The following is a 19,579-nucleotide window of genomic DNA, read 5'->3' on the forward strand; positions in this document are numbered from 1 at the left end:
CAAAGATTATACCATAAGAATAAACCATTATAGGGGGGGCAAAGATTATACCATAAGATTAAACCATTATAGGGGGAGCAAAGATTATACCATAAGATTAAACCATTATAGGGGGAGCAAAGATTATACCATAAGATTAAACCATTATAGGGGGAGCAAAGATTATACCATAAGATTAAACCATTATAGGGGGAGCAAAGATTATACCATAAGATTAAACCATTATAGGGGGAGCAAAGATTATACCATAAGAATAAACCATTACAGGACGGGACTGCGGCGGAATGAACCAAACCATTATAGGGGGCGCAGAAATTATACCATAAGATTAAACCATTATTGGGGGGGGGGGGAGCAAAGATTATACTATAAGATTAAACCATTATAGGGAGAGCAAAGATTATACCATAAGATTAAACCATTATAGGGGGTGCAGAAATTATACCATAAGATTAAACCATTATTGGGGGAGCAAAGATTATACTATAAGATTAAACAATTATAGTGGGGCGCAGAAATTATACCATAAAATTAAACCATTACAGGACGGACTGCGGCGGAATGAACTAAACCATTATAGGGGAAGCAAAGATTATACCATAAGATTAAACCATTATAGGGGGCGCAGAAATTATACCATAAGATTAAACCACTATAGGGGGAGCCAAGATTATACCATAAGATTAAACCATTATAGGGGGAGCAAAGATTATACCATAAGATTAAACCATTATAGGGGGAGCAGAAATTATACCATAAAATTAAACCATTATAGGGGGAGCAAAGATTACACCATATACCATAAAATGAAACCGTAATGGGGGGGGGGGGGGGGGGCGCAAAGATTATACCATATACCATACCAGATTAAACCATTACAAGACGGGACTGCAGTGAAATAAACTAAACGATTATAGGAGACGCGAAGATTATAAAATGTACCATAAGATCAAACCATTATAGGGAGGGGGGAGGTGCAAAGATTATACCATAAGATTAAACCGTTATGGGGGCGCAAAGATTATACCATAAGATTAAACCATTATGGGGGGGGGGGGTGCAAAGATTATACCATATACCATAAGATTAAACCATTATATGGGGGGGGGTGCAAAGATTATACCATATAGCATAAGATTAAACCATTACAGATAATTAACTAATGTAATTAGCCTCACAGCCCTTGACAAAGCTGATTCGCTCAGTGAAACGTCGGGGAGGCTATCCATATGTTTTAATACAGCGGACAGGGAAAATAACATTGCAGAAAGTGAACGCCGTCACATAAGTGCGCAGAATTTGGTGCACAACACAAATGCAAATACAAGGGACAGAATCACTCTACTAATCAGGATAGGCTAGCCTCTCTTTTCAGGACCCACTAAATTACCGCTGCCAATTTTAATGTTGTGTTTGTAAGGTATATTTTACAATGTATAATTAATAAAGATAGTGATTTTACGGGGGGTTTCTAGTAAGGGTTTTCCCCACAAGGGGGTCTCCCCTTAAAGGTTGCTTATGATTTAATGCCCTGGAACCTTCAGGGATCGTTTTCTTGTTTAACTAGTCCTATTAAAAGCAACAAGATAAAAAGTGCTCTGTGTGAACGTGGCCTAAGGCGTAATGCAGCCAGGACAGAACTGCTGTAGAAATGTTCCATAGTTATGGATCCAAAATCTGCAGGGAAATCTGAATTACAGATCCACAGAAAACTATTCATTATTTTACCTATTGATTTAAAACTCAATAAACCCATAATAAACCTGCAAATAATCCGCAACGTAAATGGACTGACTGCTAAATCCTGATGGGGCCTACAATGGGTTAAATCATGGACGCCTACAGCATGAGAAATCATAGATGAGGACAGAGGAATGATCCACTGTTACCTAATACGGCGGTACAGACCGTTCTGCTGTATACTTGGCGCAATCAGTATGTGCGGATTATATAAGTATTATTTCTATATATCAGTATGTGTGGATTATATAAGTATTATTTATATATCAGTATGTGTGGATTATATAAGTATTATTTATATATCAGTATGTGCGAATTATATTAGTATTATTTCTATATATCAGTATGTGTGGATTATATAAGTATTATTTATATATCAGTATGTGCGGATTATATTAGTATTATTTCTATATCAGTATGTGCGGATTATATAAGTATTATTTATATATCAGTATGTGCGGATTATATTAGTATTATTTCTATATATCAGTATGTGCGGATTATATTAGTATTATTTATATATCAGTATGTGCGGATTATATTAGTATTATTTATATATATCAGTATGTGCAGATTATATAAGGATTATTAATATATCAGTATGTGCGGATTATATTAGTATTATTTATATATCAGAATGTGCGGATTATATAAGTATGTGCGGATTATATTAGTATTATTTATATATATCAGTATGTGCGGATTATATTAGGATTATTTATATATCAGTATGTGCGGATTATATTAGTATTATTTCTATATATCAGTATGTGTGGATTATATAAGTATTATTTATATATCAGTATGTGCGGATTATATTAGTATTATTTATATATCAGTATGTGCAGATTATATTAGTATTATTTCTATATCAGTATGTGCGGATTATATTAGTATTATTTCTATATATCAGTATGTGCGGATTATATTAGTATTATTTATATATCAGTATGTGCGGATTATATTAGTATTATTTATATATCAGTATGTGCGGATTATATTAGTATTATTTCTATATATCAGTATGTGCGGATTATATTAGTATTATTTATATATCAGTATGTGCAGATTATATTAGTATTATTTCTATATATCAGTATGTGCGGATTATATTAGTATTATTTATATATCAGTATGTGCGGATTATATTAGTATTATTTATATATCAGTATGTGCGGATTATATTAGTATTATTTCTATATATCAGCATGTGCGGATTATATTAGTATTATTTATATATCAGTATGTGCGGATTATATTAGTATTATTTATATATCAGTATGTGCGGATTATATTAGTATTATTTATATATCAGTATGTGCGGATTATATTAGGATTATTAATATATCAGTATGTGCGGATTATATTAGTATTATTTATATATCAGTATGTGCGGATTATATATATAAGTATGTGCGGATTATATTAGTATTATTTATATATATCAGTATGTGCAGATATTAGTATTATTTATATATATCAGTATGTGCAGATTATATTAGGATTATTTATATATCAGTATGTGTGGATTATATTAGGATTATTAATATATCAGTATGTGCGGATTATATTAGTATTATTTATATATATCAGTGTGTGCAGATTATATTAGTATTTCTATATATCAGTATGTGCGGATTATATTAGTATTATTTATATATCAGTATGTGCGGATTATATTAGGATTATTTATATATCAGTATGTGCGGATTATATTAGTATTATTTATATATATCAGTATGTGCAGATTATATTAGGATTATTTATATATCAGTATGTGCAGATTATATAAGTATTATTTATATATCAGTATGTGTGGATTATATTCTTTGTATATACAACTCTATGGAATCTTTCCTCTGACATGTAATAGGAAGGATAATATTTATGTTTTATCACAGCTCCATTGTATGTCTGGTGTATACAGTGATTTATACATTGCTATTTAATTTTATAACCAGGCACAGGTTCACCAGCTTGTGAGGGCACGTCCGATACGCTGATGTCATATCCATTGTTCCCACATCAATACTAGTTGTAGACTTCTTCTCCCTGTGCACAATTAAAGGGGTTTATCCAGGAATAGAAAAAAAAGAGCTAGAAAAAAAAGAGCTATTTTATCTCAATAACAGCACCACCCCTGTTCTCAGGTTGTGTGTGGTATTGCAGCTCAGTTATATTAAAGTGAACGGAGCCAAGTTGTAATACTACACATGACCTGAGGACAGGGGTGGCGCTGTTTTTGGAAGAAATTAGCTCGGTTTTCCTATTTCTAGATCACCCCTTTAAAGGGGTACTCCGCTCCTAGAAATCTCATCCCCTATCCAAAGAATAGGGGATAAAATGTCTGATCACGGGGGTCCTGCCGCTGGGAACCCCCACGATCTCGGCTGAGACACCCCAGACATCCAGTGCACAGAGCGAACTTTGCTCTATGCCGAATGACTGGTGATGCCGGGTGAAGGCTTGTGGCGTCACTGTCATGCCCCACTCGTGACGTCACGGCCATGCCCCCTCAATGCAAGTCTATGGGAGGGGGCGTGATGGCCGTCACACCCCTCCCATAGACTTGCATTGACGGGGCCATGGCCATGACATCACGAGCGGGGGGAGCGGCCATGACGTCACGAGCCTCCGGAGCTGCACCTGACACTCTAAACGAATGCCGGGTGCAGCAGGGAGATCACGGGGGTCCTCAGCAGCGGGACCCCCTGCGATCAGACATCTTATCCTCTATCCTTTGGAGAGGGGATAAGATGTCTAGGGGCGGAGTACCCCTTTAAGAGTCTTTAATGTGTTAGCGAGACTCTTACCTGAGGTTTAGCTCATTTTGAAAATTAGAATTTTTATCTTTTAGGTCTCAAGTGGTGGCGCTCTTCTATTAGTGTCTACGGAAAATCATGCTGGCCAATGATGGTACTGCAAGTAAAAAAACTAAAAATTCCTCTATAGGAATCCCTACATTTATATGAATTCCTTTATTTATATATGGACAACATATTCAGCAGCACTGTACAGAGATTGTCATAACTGGTCTCTGGGGGGGGGGGGGGGGGTGATGGGGAGAGGACATTCTTCATTCTATGTCTGGTGTATACAGTGATTTATACATTGCTATATATTTTTCAAAGCCAGGTACGGGTTCACCAGCTTGTAAAAAGGAACGTCCGATGAACCGATGCCAAATCCATTGTTCACAAATCAATACAAGTTGTAGCGTATTTCTCTCCATAACACAATGCATCTTTATTGTTTTCGTCAGATCCCATTCTGAGGTTTATCTCATTTTGAAAATTAGAATTTTTCGCTTTATTAGTTCTCGACTGGTGGCGCTGTTGCATTAGTGTCTATGGAAAATAAAAATATGGAATTGAGTATTTAATGTATCAGTCAGACCCCATTCTGAGGGCTATCTCGTTTCACAAATTAGACTTTTCTTTTTCTCTTTATTAGATTTCACATGGTGGCACTGTTGCATTAGTGTCTATGGAAAGTCATGCTGGCCAATGATGGTACTGCAAGTAAAAAAATTTTATTGACTTTTGCCTTTATAAGAATCCCTTCATTATATGTATATGTATATGTATGTAGTGATTTATACATTGCTAAATATATTTATCGCCGGACGCAGGTTTACCTGCTTGTTAGGGCATGTCCGATACACCAAATCCATTATTCCAAAATCAATACAAGTTATAGAATATTTCTTCAAGTTCACAATAAAGAGTCTTTAAAGGGGTATTCCAGGCCCAAACTTTTTTTTATATATCAACTGGCTCCAGAAAGTTAAACAGATTTGTAAATTACTTCTATTAAAAAATCTTAATCCTTCCAATAGTTGTTAGCTTCTGAAGTTGAGTTGTTGTTTTCTGTCTAACTGCTCTCTGATGACTCACGTCCCGGGAGCTGTGCAGTTCCTATGGGGATATTCTCCCATCATGCAGAGCTCCTGGGACGTGACATCATCATTGAGCAGTTAGACAGAAAACTTCAGAAGCTAATAACTATTGGAAGGATTAAGATTTTTTAATAGAAGTAATTTACAAATCTGTTTAACTTTCCGGAGCCAGTTGATATATATATATATATAAAAAAAAGGTTTTGCCTGGAATACCCCTTTAATATGTTAGTCAGACCCCATTTCAAAAATTTCAATTTTTCCTCTTTATTAGATTTCACGTGGTGGCGCTGTTGCATTGGTGTCTATGGAAAGTCATGCTGGCCAATGATGGTACTGCAAGCAAAAAGAAAATTTAATTTTTCGGTCTTAGGTCTTCGGTCTTAGGAGTGCCACAAGTTGGGGAGCACTTAAAAACGGGGTAACACTCTCTCTCTTTAATCTTTGCTTTCTTTGGCCTAAGGTGGCTTTAGAGGTTGTTATAAATCATAAGAAGGCTTTAGGTGGAAAGGGAGAGTAGTAGTTAGAGGATGTCCGAGTCGGCTCTGCGACATTACTGTGTCAGGTGTCATCGTGGAGACGTACGTCTTGTCAGGTGCACCACTCGTCTTCTGCTGGGGGATAAAGAGATTGTTAGTCCCGATGCTGAAAGGCAGTGGTCTTCAAACTGTGGCCCTCCAGATGTTGCAAAACTACAATTCCCAGAATGCCCAGACAGCCAAAGTTACTCTAGTCAAGTGGTCTCTAAACTGGTGCCCTCTAGCTGTTGCAAAACTACAACTCCCAGCATGCCCGGACAGCCGTTGGCTGTCCGGGCATGCTGGGAGTTGTAGTTTTGCAACAGCTGGAGGGCCACAGTTTGAAGACCGCTGTTGTAAGGACTACATGTCCCAGCATGTCTTGCAATCAACGTCTGGTAGTGCATGATGGGAGTCGCATACATCGTCTGGTTTGGGATATCGTCATTAGTAACGAGCGGCATTGGCCATATTCAAATCCAATTTGCGATAAAAATTTGAAATGCGAATATTCGCGCCCAACACTAATCGCCATCAGCAGGTAGGGATCTCAGGTTTCTGGATTACTCAGCTTTCCCAGAAACAGACCGAACCGAGGACCCTCTGGAGATGTGATTTACAGGTGGGATAAGTATGCGGGTGGGTTATTGCTCTCTGGTGTCAGTTTGGGGGCCGTGCGCTGGGCCTGAGGGTCTCTACATTGTAATTAGGAGAAGATTGGAGAGATTTGTCTTTGTAATGGGTTAAGTGACATGTGACGTGACGTCCTCCATCCATCAATGTTACTACCATAGAGACCAGGAGGAGGAGCGGCCATGATTGATGCCACTAACTGATGGCGAAGAACAATTAAAGAGGGCGGCTTCGTATACAACATAATAGCGGACAATCCATACTGTCATAGAGACCCCCTCCTATATATATATCTATCTATCTCTCTCTATATATATGTATATATGTGTCCTATAGGAACACACGGTCCATTAATCTAGGCTCTAAAGACGATGAAACCCATGAAAATAGGTAATGGGGTACAGGAGGATGACACTCGGGGTACAGGAGGATGACACTCGGGGTACAGGAGGATGACACTCGGGGTACAGGAGGATGACACTCGGGGTACAGGAGGATGACACTCGGGGTACAGGAGGATGACACTCGGGGTACAGGAGGATGACACTCGGGGTACAGGAGGATGACACTCGGGGTACAGGAGGATGACACTCGGGGTACAGGATGATGACACTCGGGGTACAGGATGATGACCCTTGGGGTACAGGATAGTTACTCGGGGTACAGGATGATAACACTCGGGGTACAGGATGGTGACACTCGGGGTACAGGATAGTGACACTCGGGGTACAGGATAGTGACACTCGGGGTAGAGGATGATAACACTCGGGGTAGAGGATGATAACACTCGGGGTACTGGATAGTTACTCGGGGTACAGGATAGTGACACTCGGGGTACAGGATAGTGACACTCGGGGTAGATAGTGACACTCGGGGTACAGGATGATAACACTCGGGGTACAGGATGATAACACTCGGGGTACAGGATGATAACACTCGGGGTACAGGATGATAACACTCGGGGAAAAGGATGATAACACTCGGGGAGCAGGACAGTGACACTCGGGGTGCAGGACAGTGACACTCGGGGTGCAGGACAGTGACACTCGGGGTGCAGGACAGTGACACTCGGGGTGCAGGACAGTGACACTCGGGGTGCAGGACAGTGACACTCGGGGTGCAGGACAGTGACACTCGGGGTACAGGATGATAACACTCGGGGTACAGGATGATAACACTCGGGGAACAGGATGATAACACTCGGGGTGCAGGACAGTGACACTCGGGGAGCAGGACAGTGACACTCGGGGTGCAGGACAGTGACACTCGGGGTGCAGGACAGTGACACTCGGGGTGCAGGACAGTGACACTCGGGGTGCAGGACAGTGACACTCGGGGTGCAGGACAGTGACACTCGGGGTGCAGGACAGTGACACTTGGGGTGCAGGACAGTGACACTTGGGGTGGCAGTATGTTAAGAAGGTAAACAATGAGAGTAAGTATTCGTGGCCCCTGCTCCTGTCTGGTGGGGCCCCCAGTACTGTATACATGGTGCCCAGTTGGCCCTATGGCACGTGTTCCTCCACATATACACATGGTGCCAGGAGTGCTCACGTGCTCAGCTATGCCAGGAATGTGGCTGTGGTGCAGGAACATCCATAGAGTAACAACAACAACACAACCTCAGTCATCTGTATCTATAGGACACAACGTCACCGCACATTCCATAGGCTGAGACATTGCACAACACTAACTGCGCTTACATGAGAGGGGGCGCTGGAGGGCACAACACTGACTGCGCTGTACATGAGAGGGGGCGCTGGAGGGCACAACACTGACTGCGCTGTACATGAGAGGGGGCGCTGGAGGGCACAACACTGACTGCGCTTACATGAGAGGGGGCGCTGGAGGGCACAACACTGACTGCGCTTACATGAGAGGGGGCGCTGGAGGGCACAACACTGACTGCGCTGTACATGAGAGGGGGCGCTGGAGGGCACAACACTGACTGCGCTGTACATGAGGGGGCGCTGAAGGGCACAACACTGACTGCACTGTACATGAGGGGGCGCTGGAGGGCACAACACTGACTGCACTGTACATGAGAGGGGGCGCTGGAGGGCACAACACTGACTGCGCTGTACATGAGGGGGCGCTGGAGGGCACAACACTGACTGCACTGTACATGAGAGGGGGCGCTGGAGGGCACAACACTGACTGCGCTGTACATGAGGGGGCGCTGGAGGGCACAACACTGACTGCGCTGTACATGAGAGGGGGCGCTGGAGGGCACAACACTGACTGCGCTGTACATGAGAGGGGGCGCTGGAGGGCACAACACTGACTGCGCTGTACATGAGGGGGCGCTGGAGGGCACAACACTGACTGCACTGTACATGAGGGGTGCTGGAGGGCACAACACTGACTGCACTGTACATGAGGGGGCGCTGGAGGGCACAACACTGACTGCACTGTACATGAGAGGGGGCGCTGGAGGGCACAACACTGACTGCGCTGTACATGAGGGGGCACTGGAGGGCACAACACTGACTGCACTGTACATGAGGGGGCGCTGGAGGGCACAACACTGACTGCACTGTACATGAGGGGGCGCTGGAGGGCACAACACTGACTGCGCTGTACATGAGGGGGCGCTGGAGGGCACAACACTGACTGCACTGTACATGAGGGGGCGCTGGAGGGCACAACACTGACTGCACTGTACATGAGGGGTGCTGGAGGGCACAACACTGACTGCACTGTACATGAGGGGTGCTGGAGGGCACAACACTGACTGCGCTGTACATGAGAGGGGGCGCTGGAGGGCACAACACTGACTGTGCTGTACATGAGAGGGGGCGCTGGAGGGCACAACACTGACTGCGCTGTACATGAGAGGGGGCGCTGGAGGGCACAACACTGACTGCGCTGTACATGAGAGGGGGCGCTGGAGGGCACTACACTGACTGCGCTGTACATGAGGGGGCGCTGGAGGGCACAACACTGACTGCACTGTACATGAGGGGGCGCTGGAGGGCACAACACTGACTGCACTGTACATGAGGGGGCGCTGGAGGGCACAACACTGACTGCACTGTACATGAGAGGGGGCGCTGGAGGGCACAACACTGACTGCGCTGTACATGAGAGGGGGCGCTGGAGGGCACTACACTGACTGCGCTGTACATGAGAGGGGGCGCTGGAGGGCACAACACTGACTGCGCTGTACATGAGGGGGCGCTGGAGGGCACAACACTGACTGCGCTGTACATGAGAGGGGGCGCTGGAGGGCACAACACTGACTGCACTGTACATGAGAGGGGGCGCTGGAGGGCACAACACTGACTGCGCTGTACATGAGAGGGGGCGCTGGAGGGCACAACACTGACTGCGCTGTACATGAGGGGGCGCTGGAGGGCACAACACTGACTGCACTGTACATGAGAGGGGGCGCTGGAGGGCACAACACTGACTGCGCTGTACATGAGAGGGGGCGCTGGAGGGCACAACACTGACTGCGCTGTACATGAGAGGGGGCGCTGGAGGGCACTACCAAGGAAATATGGGGAAACTGTGTAATAGGGAGAGAGACTGGGTATAAGGGGATGGGGGTCCTGCTTTGTCTGTCTATCTCATATCTATCTATCTCATATCTATCCATCTCATATCTATCTCTCTATCTATCCATCTCATATCTATCTCTCTATCCATCTCATATCTATCCATCTCATATCTATCCATCCATCCATCTTCTCAGGATTATATAATGTGCCCCCGTCTCCTCTCCGCACCATATTCTGCTTTTATTCTCCCACTCATCTCGCCGCCTCTTAGTCATTTGTGGAATAAATAATTTTTCTTCAGAGAAACATCGACCATAGAGGATTGAGAGGCGGCATCCGGCGCTGCTAATCCCCGGGAGATGGGATTATTTTCCCTTTAATCTGTGACGTACGGGAGCGGATAGAGGTTTCCCTTCTCAGAATGAGTAAATCTGTGGGGGAGCACTACAACCCCCATCCTGGCCCATAGCACTACAACCCCCATCCTGGCCCATAGCACTACAACCCCCATCCTGGCCCATAGCACTACAACCCCCATCCTGGCCCATAGCACTACAACCCCCATCCTGGCCCATAGCACTACAACCCCCATCCTGGCCCATAGCACTACAACCCCCATACTCCTGCAGTCCAAGAGCACTACAACCCCCATCCTCCTGCAGGCCAGGAGCACTACAACCCCCATCCTCCTGCAGGCCAAGAGCACTACAACCCCCATCCTCCTGCAGTCCAAGAGCACTACAACACCCATCCTCCTGCAGTCCAAGAGCACTACAACCCCCATCCTCCTGCAGGCCAGGAGCACTACAACCCCATCCTCCTGCAGGTCAGGAGCACTACAACCCCCATCCTCCTGCAGTCCAAGAGCACTACAACCCCCATCATCCTGCAGGCCAGGAGCACTACAACCCACATCCTCCTGCAGGCCAGGAGCACTACAACCCCCATCCTCCTGCAGGCCAGGAGCACTACAACCCCCAGCCTCCTGCAGTCCAAGAGCACTATAACCCCCATCCTCCTGCAGGCCAGGAGCACTACAACCCCCAGCCTCCTGCAGTCCAAGAGCACTATAACCCCCAGCCTCCTGCAGGCCAGGAGCACTACAACCCCCATCCTCCTGCAGGCCAGGAGCACTACAACCCCCATCCTCCTGCAGGCCAGGAGCACTACAACCCCCATCCTCCTGCAGGCCAGGATCACTACAACCCCCATCCTGGCCCAGAGAACTACAACCCCCATCCTCCTGCAGGCCAAGAGCACTACAACCCCCATCCTCCTGCAGGCCAAGAGCACTACAACCCCCAAACTGGCCCAGAGCACTACAACCCCCATCCTTGCCCAGAGCACTACAACCCTCATCCTCCTGCAGGCCAGGAGCACTACAACCCCCATCCTGGCCCAGAGCACTACAACCCCATCCTCCTGCAGGCCAGGAGCACTACAACCCCCATCCTCCGGCTGGCCAGGAGCACTACAACCCCATCCTCCTGCAGGCCAGGAGCACTACAACCCCCACCCTCCTGAAGGCCCAGAGAACTACAACCTCCATTCTCGTGCAGGTCTCGAGAACTACAACCCCCATCCTCCTGCAGGTCTGGAGAACTACAACCCCTATCAATCGCAGGACGCAACTGCTGTAGAGCGTGGGAAAGACAGATACAGCAACTCCGTAGACCAGTGTTTCCCAACCAAGGTGCCTCCAGCTGTTGGAAAACTACAACTCCCAGCATGCCTGGCAGTCCAGATCATAGTACACATAATAGGACTGGATACACCAGCTCAGCAGTTTCTCACAGATATGATTAGATACACCAGCTCAGTAGACAGTATCCCAAAAGGGTAGGATTAGATACACCAGCCCAACAGATCGCATCACACAAGATCGGATTGGATACACCAGTTTATAGGACAGTATCACAAAGGGTAGGATTAGAAACACCAGCCCAACAGATTGTATCAAAGAAGATCGGATTGGATACACCAGCTCAGCAGACAGTATTACACAGGATAAAATTAGCTACACTAGTTCAGCAGATAGGATTAGATACACCAGCAGCTCACTGGACAGTATCACTCTGAATAGCATTGGATACACCAACTCAGCAGACAGTATCACACTGGATAGGATTGGATACACCAGCTCAGCAGACAGTATCACACTGGATAGGATTGGATACACCAGCTCAGCAGACAGTATCACACTGCATAGGATTAGATACACCAACTCAGCAGACAGTATCACACTGGATAGGATTGGATACACCAGCTCAGCAGACAGTATCACACTGGATAGGATTGGATACACCAGCTCAGCAGACAGTATCACACTGCATAGGATTAGATACACCAGCTCAGCAGACAGTAACACACTGTACAGGATTAGATACACCAGCTCAGCAGAGAGTATCACACTGTATAGGATTAGATACACCAGCTCAGCAGAGAGTATCACACTGTATATGATTAGATACACCTGCTCAACAGAGTATCACACTCGATAGGATTAGATACACCAGCTCAGCAGACAGTATCACACTGTACAGGATTAGATACACCAGCTCAGCAGAGAGTATCACACTGTATAGGATTAGATACACCTGCTCAACAGAGTATCACACTCGATAGGATTAGATACACCAGCTCAGCAGACAGTACCACACTGGATAGGATTAGATACACCTGCTCAGCAGACGGTACCACACTGGATAGGATTAGATACAACAGCTCAGCAGACGGTACCACACTGGATAGGATTAGATACACCTGCTCAGCAGACGGTACCACACTGGATAGGATTGGATACACCTGCTCAGCAGACGGTACCACACTGGATAGGATTGGATACACCAGCTCAGCAGACGGTATCACACTGGATAGGATTAGATACACCAGCTCAGAAGACGGTATCACACTGGATAGGATTAGATACACCAGCTCAGCAGACGGTACCACACTGGATAGGATTAGATACAACAGCTCAGCAGACGGTACCACACTGGATAGGATTAGATACAACAGCTCAGCAGACGGTACCACACTGGATAGGATTAGATACAACAGCTCAGCAGACGGTACCACACTGGATAGGATTAGATACAACAGCTCAGCAGACGGTACCACACTGGATAGGATTAGATACAACAGCTCAGCAGACGGTACCACACTGGATAGGATTAGATACAACAGCTCAGCAGACGGTACCACACTGGATAGGATTAGATACAACAGCTCAGCAGACGGTACCACACTGGATAGGATTAGATACAACAGCTCAGCAGACGGTACCACACTGGATAGGATTAGATACAACAGCTCAGCAGACGGTACCACACTGGATAGGATTAGATACAACAGCTCAGCAGACGGTACCACTCTGGAAAGGATTAGATACAACAGCTCAGCAGACGGTACCACACTGGATAGGATTAGATACAACAGCTCAGCAGACGGTACCACACTGGATAGGATTAGATACAACAGCTCAGCAGACGGTACCACACTGGATAGGATTAGATACAACAGCTCAGCAGACGGTACCACACTGGATAGGATTAGATACAACAGCTCAGCAGACGGTACCACACTGGATAGGATTAGATACAACAGCTCAGCAGACGGTACCACACTGGATAGGATTAGATACAACAGCTCAGCAGACGGTACCACACTGGATAGGATTAGATACAACAGCTCAGCAGACGGTACCACACTGGATAGGATTAGATACAACAGCTCAGCAGACGGTACCACACTGGATAGGATTAGATACAACAGCTCAGCAGACGGTACCACACTGGATAGGATTAGATACAACAGCTCAGCAGACGGTACCACACTGGATAGGATTAGATACAACAGCTCAGCAGACGGTACCACACTGGATAGGATTAGATACAACAGCTCAGCAGACGGTACCACACTGGATAGGATTAGATACAACAGCTCAGCAGACGGTACCACTCTGGAAAGGATTAGATACAACAGCTCAGCAGACGGTACCACACTGGATAGGATTAGATACAACAGCTCAGCAGACGGTACCACACTGGATAGGATTAGATACAACAGCTCAGCAGACGGTACCACACTGGATAGGATTAGATACAACAGCTCAGCAGACGGTACCACACTGGATAGGATTAGATACAACAGCTCAGCAGACGGTACCACACTGGATAGGATTAGATACAACAGCTCAGCAGACGGTACCACACTGGATAGGATTAGATACAACAGCTCAGCAGACGGTACCACACTGGATAGGATTAGATACAACAGCTCAGGATCACACAAAAGGGGGTTGATGAGATTTCACACACCTGTAACTGGACTCTCTTGTGGTTGTATCTGTACAGTTTGGCCGGCAGGGGCGCTAGTGTAGGGTGAGGGTGCAGCTCCGCAGTGTGCCGGCAGGGGCGCTAGGCTCGCATCATATGTACTGCAGTGAGGGTGCAGCACCGCTATGTGCCGGCAGGGGCGCTAGGCTCGCGTCCTATGTAGTGTAGTGTAGTGAGGGTGTAGCTCCTCTGTGTGCCGGCAGGGGCGCTGGATGAGTCCTCAGCTGACAGTGGAGCAGCGATGTGCGGGCAGTGTGTTCCCGGCTCCGATCCTCCGGCCCCCGCAGCTGCAGAGCTCTGATCCCGGGCTCCAGTGAGTACACTCTGCCCTCTCTGTGGATGGGGGGTCGGTGCACTTTGGGGGTGGGGTTCCCCTTTGCGGCATGTTGTTTGCTCTGATGTTATGTTCCCCTTTAGGCAGATGGGTATGTATCTATACTATATACCTATCTGTACTTTACTATATATGTATTCTGTATCTATACTATATACCTATCTGTACTTTACTATACTGTATATGTGTTCTGTATTTATACTATACGTCACTATATTATACGTGTATCTATTATATACTTTACTATATATGTATTCTGTATCTATACTATATACCTATCTGTACTTTACTATATATGTATTCTGTATCTATACTATATACCTATCTGTACTTTACTATACTGTATATGTGTTCTGTATCTATACTATACGTCACTATATTATACGTGTATCTATTATATATATTAATATACTTTACTGTATATGTATTCTGTATCTATACTATACGTCACTATATTATACGTGTATCTATTATATATATTAATATACTTTACTGTATATGTATTCTGTATCTATACTATACGTCACTATATTATACGTGTATCTATTATATATATTAATATACTTTACTGTATATGTGTTCTGTATCTATACTATACTTCACTATATTATACGTGTATCTATTATATATATATATATATATATATATATATATATATATATACACTTTACTATATATGTATTCTGTATCTATACTATATACCTATCTGTACTTTACTATATATGTATTCTGTATCTATACTATATACCTATCTGTACTTTACTATACTGTATATGTGTTCTGTATCTATACTCTACTTCACTATATTCGTGTATCTATTATATATATCCTTTACTATATATGTATTCTGTATCTATACTATACTTCACTGTTATACATGTATTATATATATATATACTTTACTGTATATGTATTCTGTATCTATACTATACTTCACTATTATACGTGTATCATTCATATATATATATATATATATATATATATATATATATATATATATCCTTTACTATATATGTATTCTGTATCTATACTATACTTCACTATATTATACGTGTATCTATTATATATATATATATATATATATACTTTACTGTATATGTATTCTGTATACTATACCTCACTATATATTATACGTGTATCTATACTGTGCTATACTATATATATTGTATATATGTATATATATATTGTACTATGCTATATATCTGTACTTTACTATACTATATATATCTATACTATACTTCACTATACGTGTATCTGTACTGTGCTATACTATATTACAGTGTGTCTCCAGCTGTTGCAAAACTACAACTCCCAGCATGCCTGGACAGCCTTTGGCTGTCTGGGCATGCTGGGAGTTGTAGTCTTGCATCAGCTGGAGACACACAGTGTGGAAAACACTGCTATACTATACATGTATCTATCTATCTATCTATCTATCTATCTATCTATATATATATATATATATATATATATATATAATATTCATGTATCTATACTATACTTGTTACTTTACTATACATTTATCTACTATTCTATGTATCTATACTATACCATATATGCATATATACAAAATATGTTACTATACATATATCATCATGTTTCTATACTACATATGCCTCTCAGTTATTAGTCTATGATTTGCTCCTATGCACCTACCATGGCCAGAGCATGCTGGGAGTTGTAGTTCTTTTAGTTGGAGTCCACTGATGAAGATAAGTAATCCATCTCACAGGCCACACATCAGATCTTGTATCTTTATACGATATATTGATTTACTGATCCGCGAATCTCACCGTCCGATCAGATCTCGGTTTCATGATAACATAAAAAAATGGTTGCGGATTATACCAAATTAAGTCAACTGGGTCACACATTCTATTGACATCTCTGTAACATCAGGGTTTCGGAGGGCGTTCGGGCGTCACTACAGTTCTATGAAAACGCAGCCTAGTGAAAAAGTCTGCAACGTTCTAATAGAGTTTGTGTTTCGGTCCTGAACCTTTCTCCAGATCTCTGCTTCTTGTCAGTGAATTGGAACATTCTTGTTTTATATCTGGAGCAGTGTTTCACAACCAGTGTGCCTCCAGCTGTTGCAAAACTACAAGCCCCCAGCATGCCTGGACCGCCTTTGGCGGTCCGGGCATGCTGGGAGTTGTAGTTTTGCAACTGCTCACAGCGGCAGGATTGTAGCATTTGTATCCACTGTTTTATATAAACAGTCTTGACTCCAGACTAGAGATGAGCGAACTTACAGTAAATTTGATTAGTCACAAACTTCTCGGCTCGGCAGTTGATGACTTATCCTGCATAAATGAGTTCAGCTTTCCGGTGCTCCGGTGGGCTGGAAAAGGTGGATACAGTCCTAGGAGACTCTTTCCTAGGACTGTATCCACCTTTTCCAGCCCACCGGAGCATCGGAAAGCTGAACTAATTTACGCAGGAAAAGTCATCAACTGCCGAGCCGAGAAGTTCGTGACGAATCGAATTTACTGTAAGTTCGCTCATCTCTACTCCAGACCAATATAGTCTACATCAACTGATACATTTCAACAATGTTTCGGGGCAGGAGAGAGCTGCGCCCTGGAGATGTGTCTAGACTTGATGCAATTGTAACAAACCCAGCGCTGTGTGAAGTATGAGGTTTGCAATAGTCTTAGCCTCAGGATATAAAAATGAATAAATTATTAAAGATTTTAATCCTATTCACTGACAGCAAGCATAGATCTTGAAATTGACATGGAGTTGAAACACAATTGGGGAGAATAATCATCTGCGGTGCTTTGGTGCGAATTGGCACACCTATTCCGCGCAATTTTAATTGTCTATCAACTTGACAGAATTTACTATGAGTCATATGCCAACGGCTGTTCGGGCATGCTTGGAGTTGTAGTTTAACAACAGCTGGAGGCACCCTGGTTGGGAAACTCTGATCTATATACAGCCATGGCCGTAAATGTTGGCACCCCTGAAATGTTTCTACAAAATGAAGTATTTCTCACAGGAAAGGATTGCAGTAACACAGGTTTTTCTATACACATGTTTATTCCCTTTGTGTGTATATATATATATATATATAGATCTCCTCTCCTCTGTATATATATATATATTGCAGTAACACAGGTTTTTCTATACACATGTTTATTCCCTTTGTGTGTATTGGGACTAAACCAAAAAAAGGAGGAAAAAAAGCAAATTGGACATAATGTCACCAAACTCCAAAAATGGGCTGGACAAAATTATTGGCACTTTTTCTAAATTGTGGAAAAATAAGATTGTTTCAAGCATGTGATGTTCCTTTAAACTCACCTGGGGCAAGTAACAGGTGTGAGCAATATAAAAATCACACCTGAAAGCAGATAAAAAGGAGAGAAGTTCACTTAGCCTTCGCATTGTGTGTCTGTGTGTGCCACACTAAGCATGGACAACAGAAAGAGGAGAAGAGAACTGTCTGAGGACTTGAGAACCAAAATTGTGGAAAAATATCAACAATCTCCAGGTTACAAGTCCATCTCCAGAGATCTAGATTTGCCTTAGTCCACAGTGCGCAACATTATCAAGAAGTTTACAACCCATGGCACTGTAGCTAATCTCCCTGGGTGTGGACGGAAGAGAAAAATTGGTGAAAGGTGTCAACACAGGATAGTCCGGATGGTGGATAAGCAGCCCCAAACAAGTTCCAAAGATATTCAGGCCGTCCTGCAGGCTCAGGGAGCATCAGTGTCAGCGCGAACTAACCCTCAACATTTAAATGAAATGAAACGCTATGGAGGAGACCCAGGAGGACCCGACTATGGAGGAGACCCAGGAGGACCCCAGTATGGAGGAGACCCAGGAGGACCCGACTATGGAGGAGACCCAGGAGGACCCGACTATGGAGGAGACCCAGGAGGACCCCAGTATGGAGGAGACCCAGGAGGACCCCAGTATGGAGGAGACCCAGGAGGACCCCAGTATGGAGGAGACCCAGGAGGACCCCAGTATGGAGGAGACCCAGGAGGACCCCAGTATGGAGGAGACCCAGGAGGACCCCAGTATGGAGGAGACCCAGGAGGACCCCAGTATGGAGGAGACCCAGGAGGACCCCAGTATGGAGGAGACCCAGGAGGACCCCAGTATGGAGGAGACCCAGGAGGACCCCAGTATGGAGGAGACCCAGGAGGACCCCAGTATGGAGGAGACCCAGGAGGACCCCAGTATGGAGGAGACCCAGGAGGACCCCAGTATGGAGGAGACCCAGGAGGACCCCAGTATGGAGGAGACCCAGGAGGACCCCAGTATGGAGGAGACCCAGGAGGACCCCAGTATGGAGGAGACCCAGGAGGACCCCAGTATGGAGGAGACCCAGGAGGACCCCAGTATGGAGGAGACCCAGGAGGACCCCAGTATGGAGGAGACCCAGGAGGACCCCAGTATGGAGGAGACCCAGGAGGACCCCAGTATGGAGGAGACCCAGGAGGACCCCAGTATGGAGGAGACCCAGGAGGACCCGACTATGGAGGAGACCCAGGAGGACCCGACTATGGAGGAGACCCAGGAGGACCCGACTATGGAGGAGACCCAGGAGGACCCGACTATGGAGGAGACCCAGGAGGACCCCACTATGGAGGAGACCCAGG

General features: G+C 44.7%; 1 protein-coding gene across 5 annotated transcripts in view; it reads left to right on the top strand.

Moving 5' to 3' along the window:
• Positions 1-19,579, top strand: part of LOC130290859 (dual specificity testis-specific protein kinase 2-like) — a 61,857-nt gene that overhangs the window by 9,392 nt on the left and 32,886 nt on the right. Inside the window, exon 2 of one of the 5 annotated variants that reach the window (XM_056539003.1) lies at positions 5,194-5,252. The exons of 1 other annotated variant lie outside the window; for it this stretch is intronic. In XM_056539003.1, coding sequence (XP_056394978.1) covers positions 5,237-5,252 — 16 coding nt within the window. In that variant the 5' untranslated portion in view covers positions 5,194-5,236. Of the gene's footprint in view, positions 1-5,193; positions 5,253-5,930; positions 5,972-14,814; positions 15,055-19,579 lie in introns of those variants that run through there. 3 more of the 5 variants (XM_056539004.1, XM_056539006.1, XM_056539002.1) reach the window with 3 other exon arrangements.

Source organism: Hyla sarda, chromosome 9, assembly GCF_029499605.1.
Source record: "Hyla sarda isolate aHylSar1 chromosome 9, aHylSar1.hap1, whole genome shotgun sequence".
Lineage (NCBI taxonomy): Eukaryota > Metazoa > Chordata > Amphibia > Anura > Hylidae > Hyla > Hyla sarda.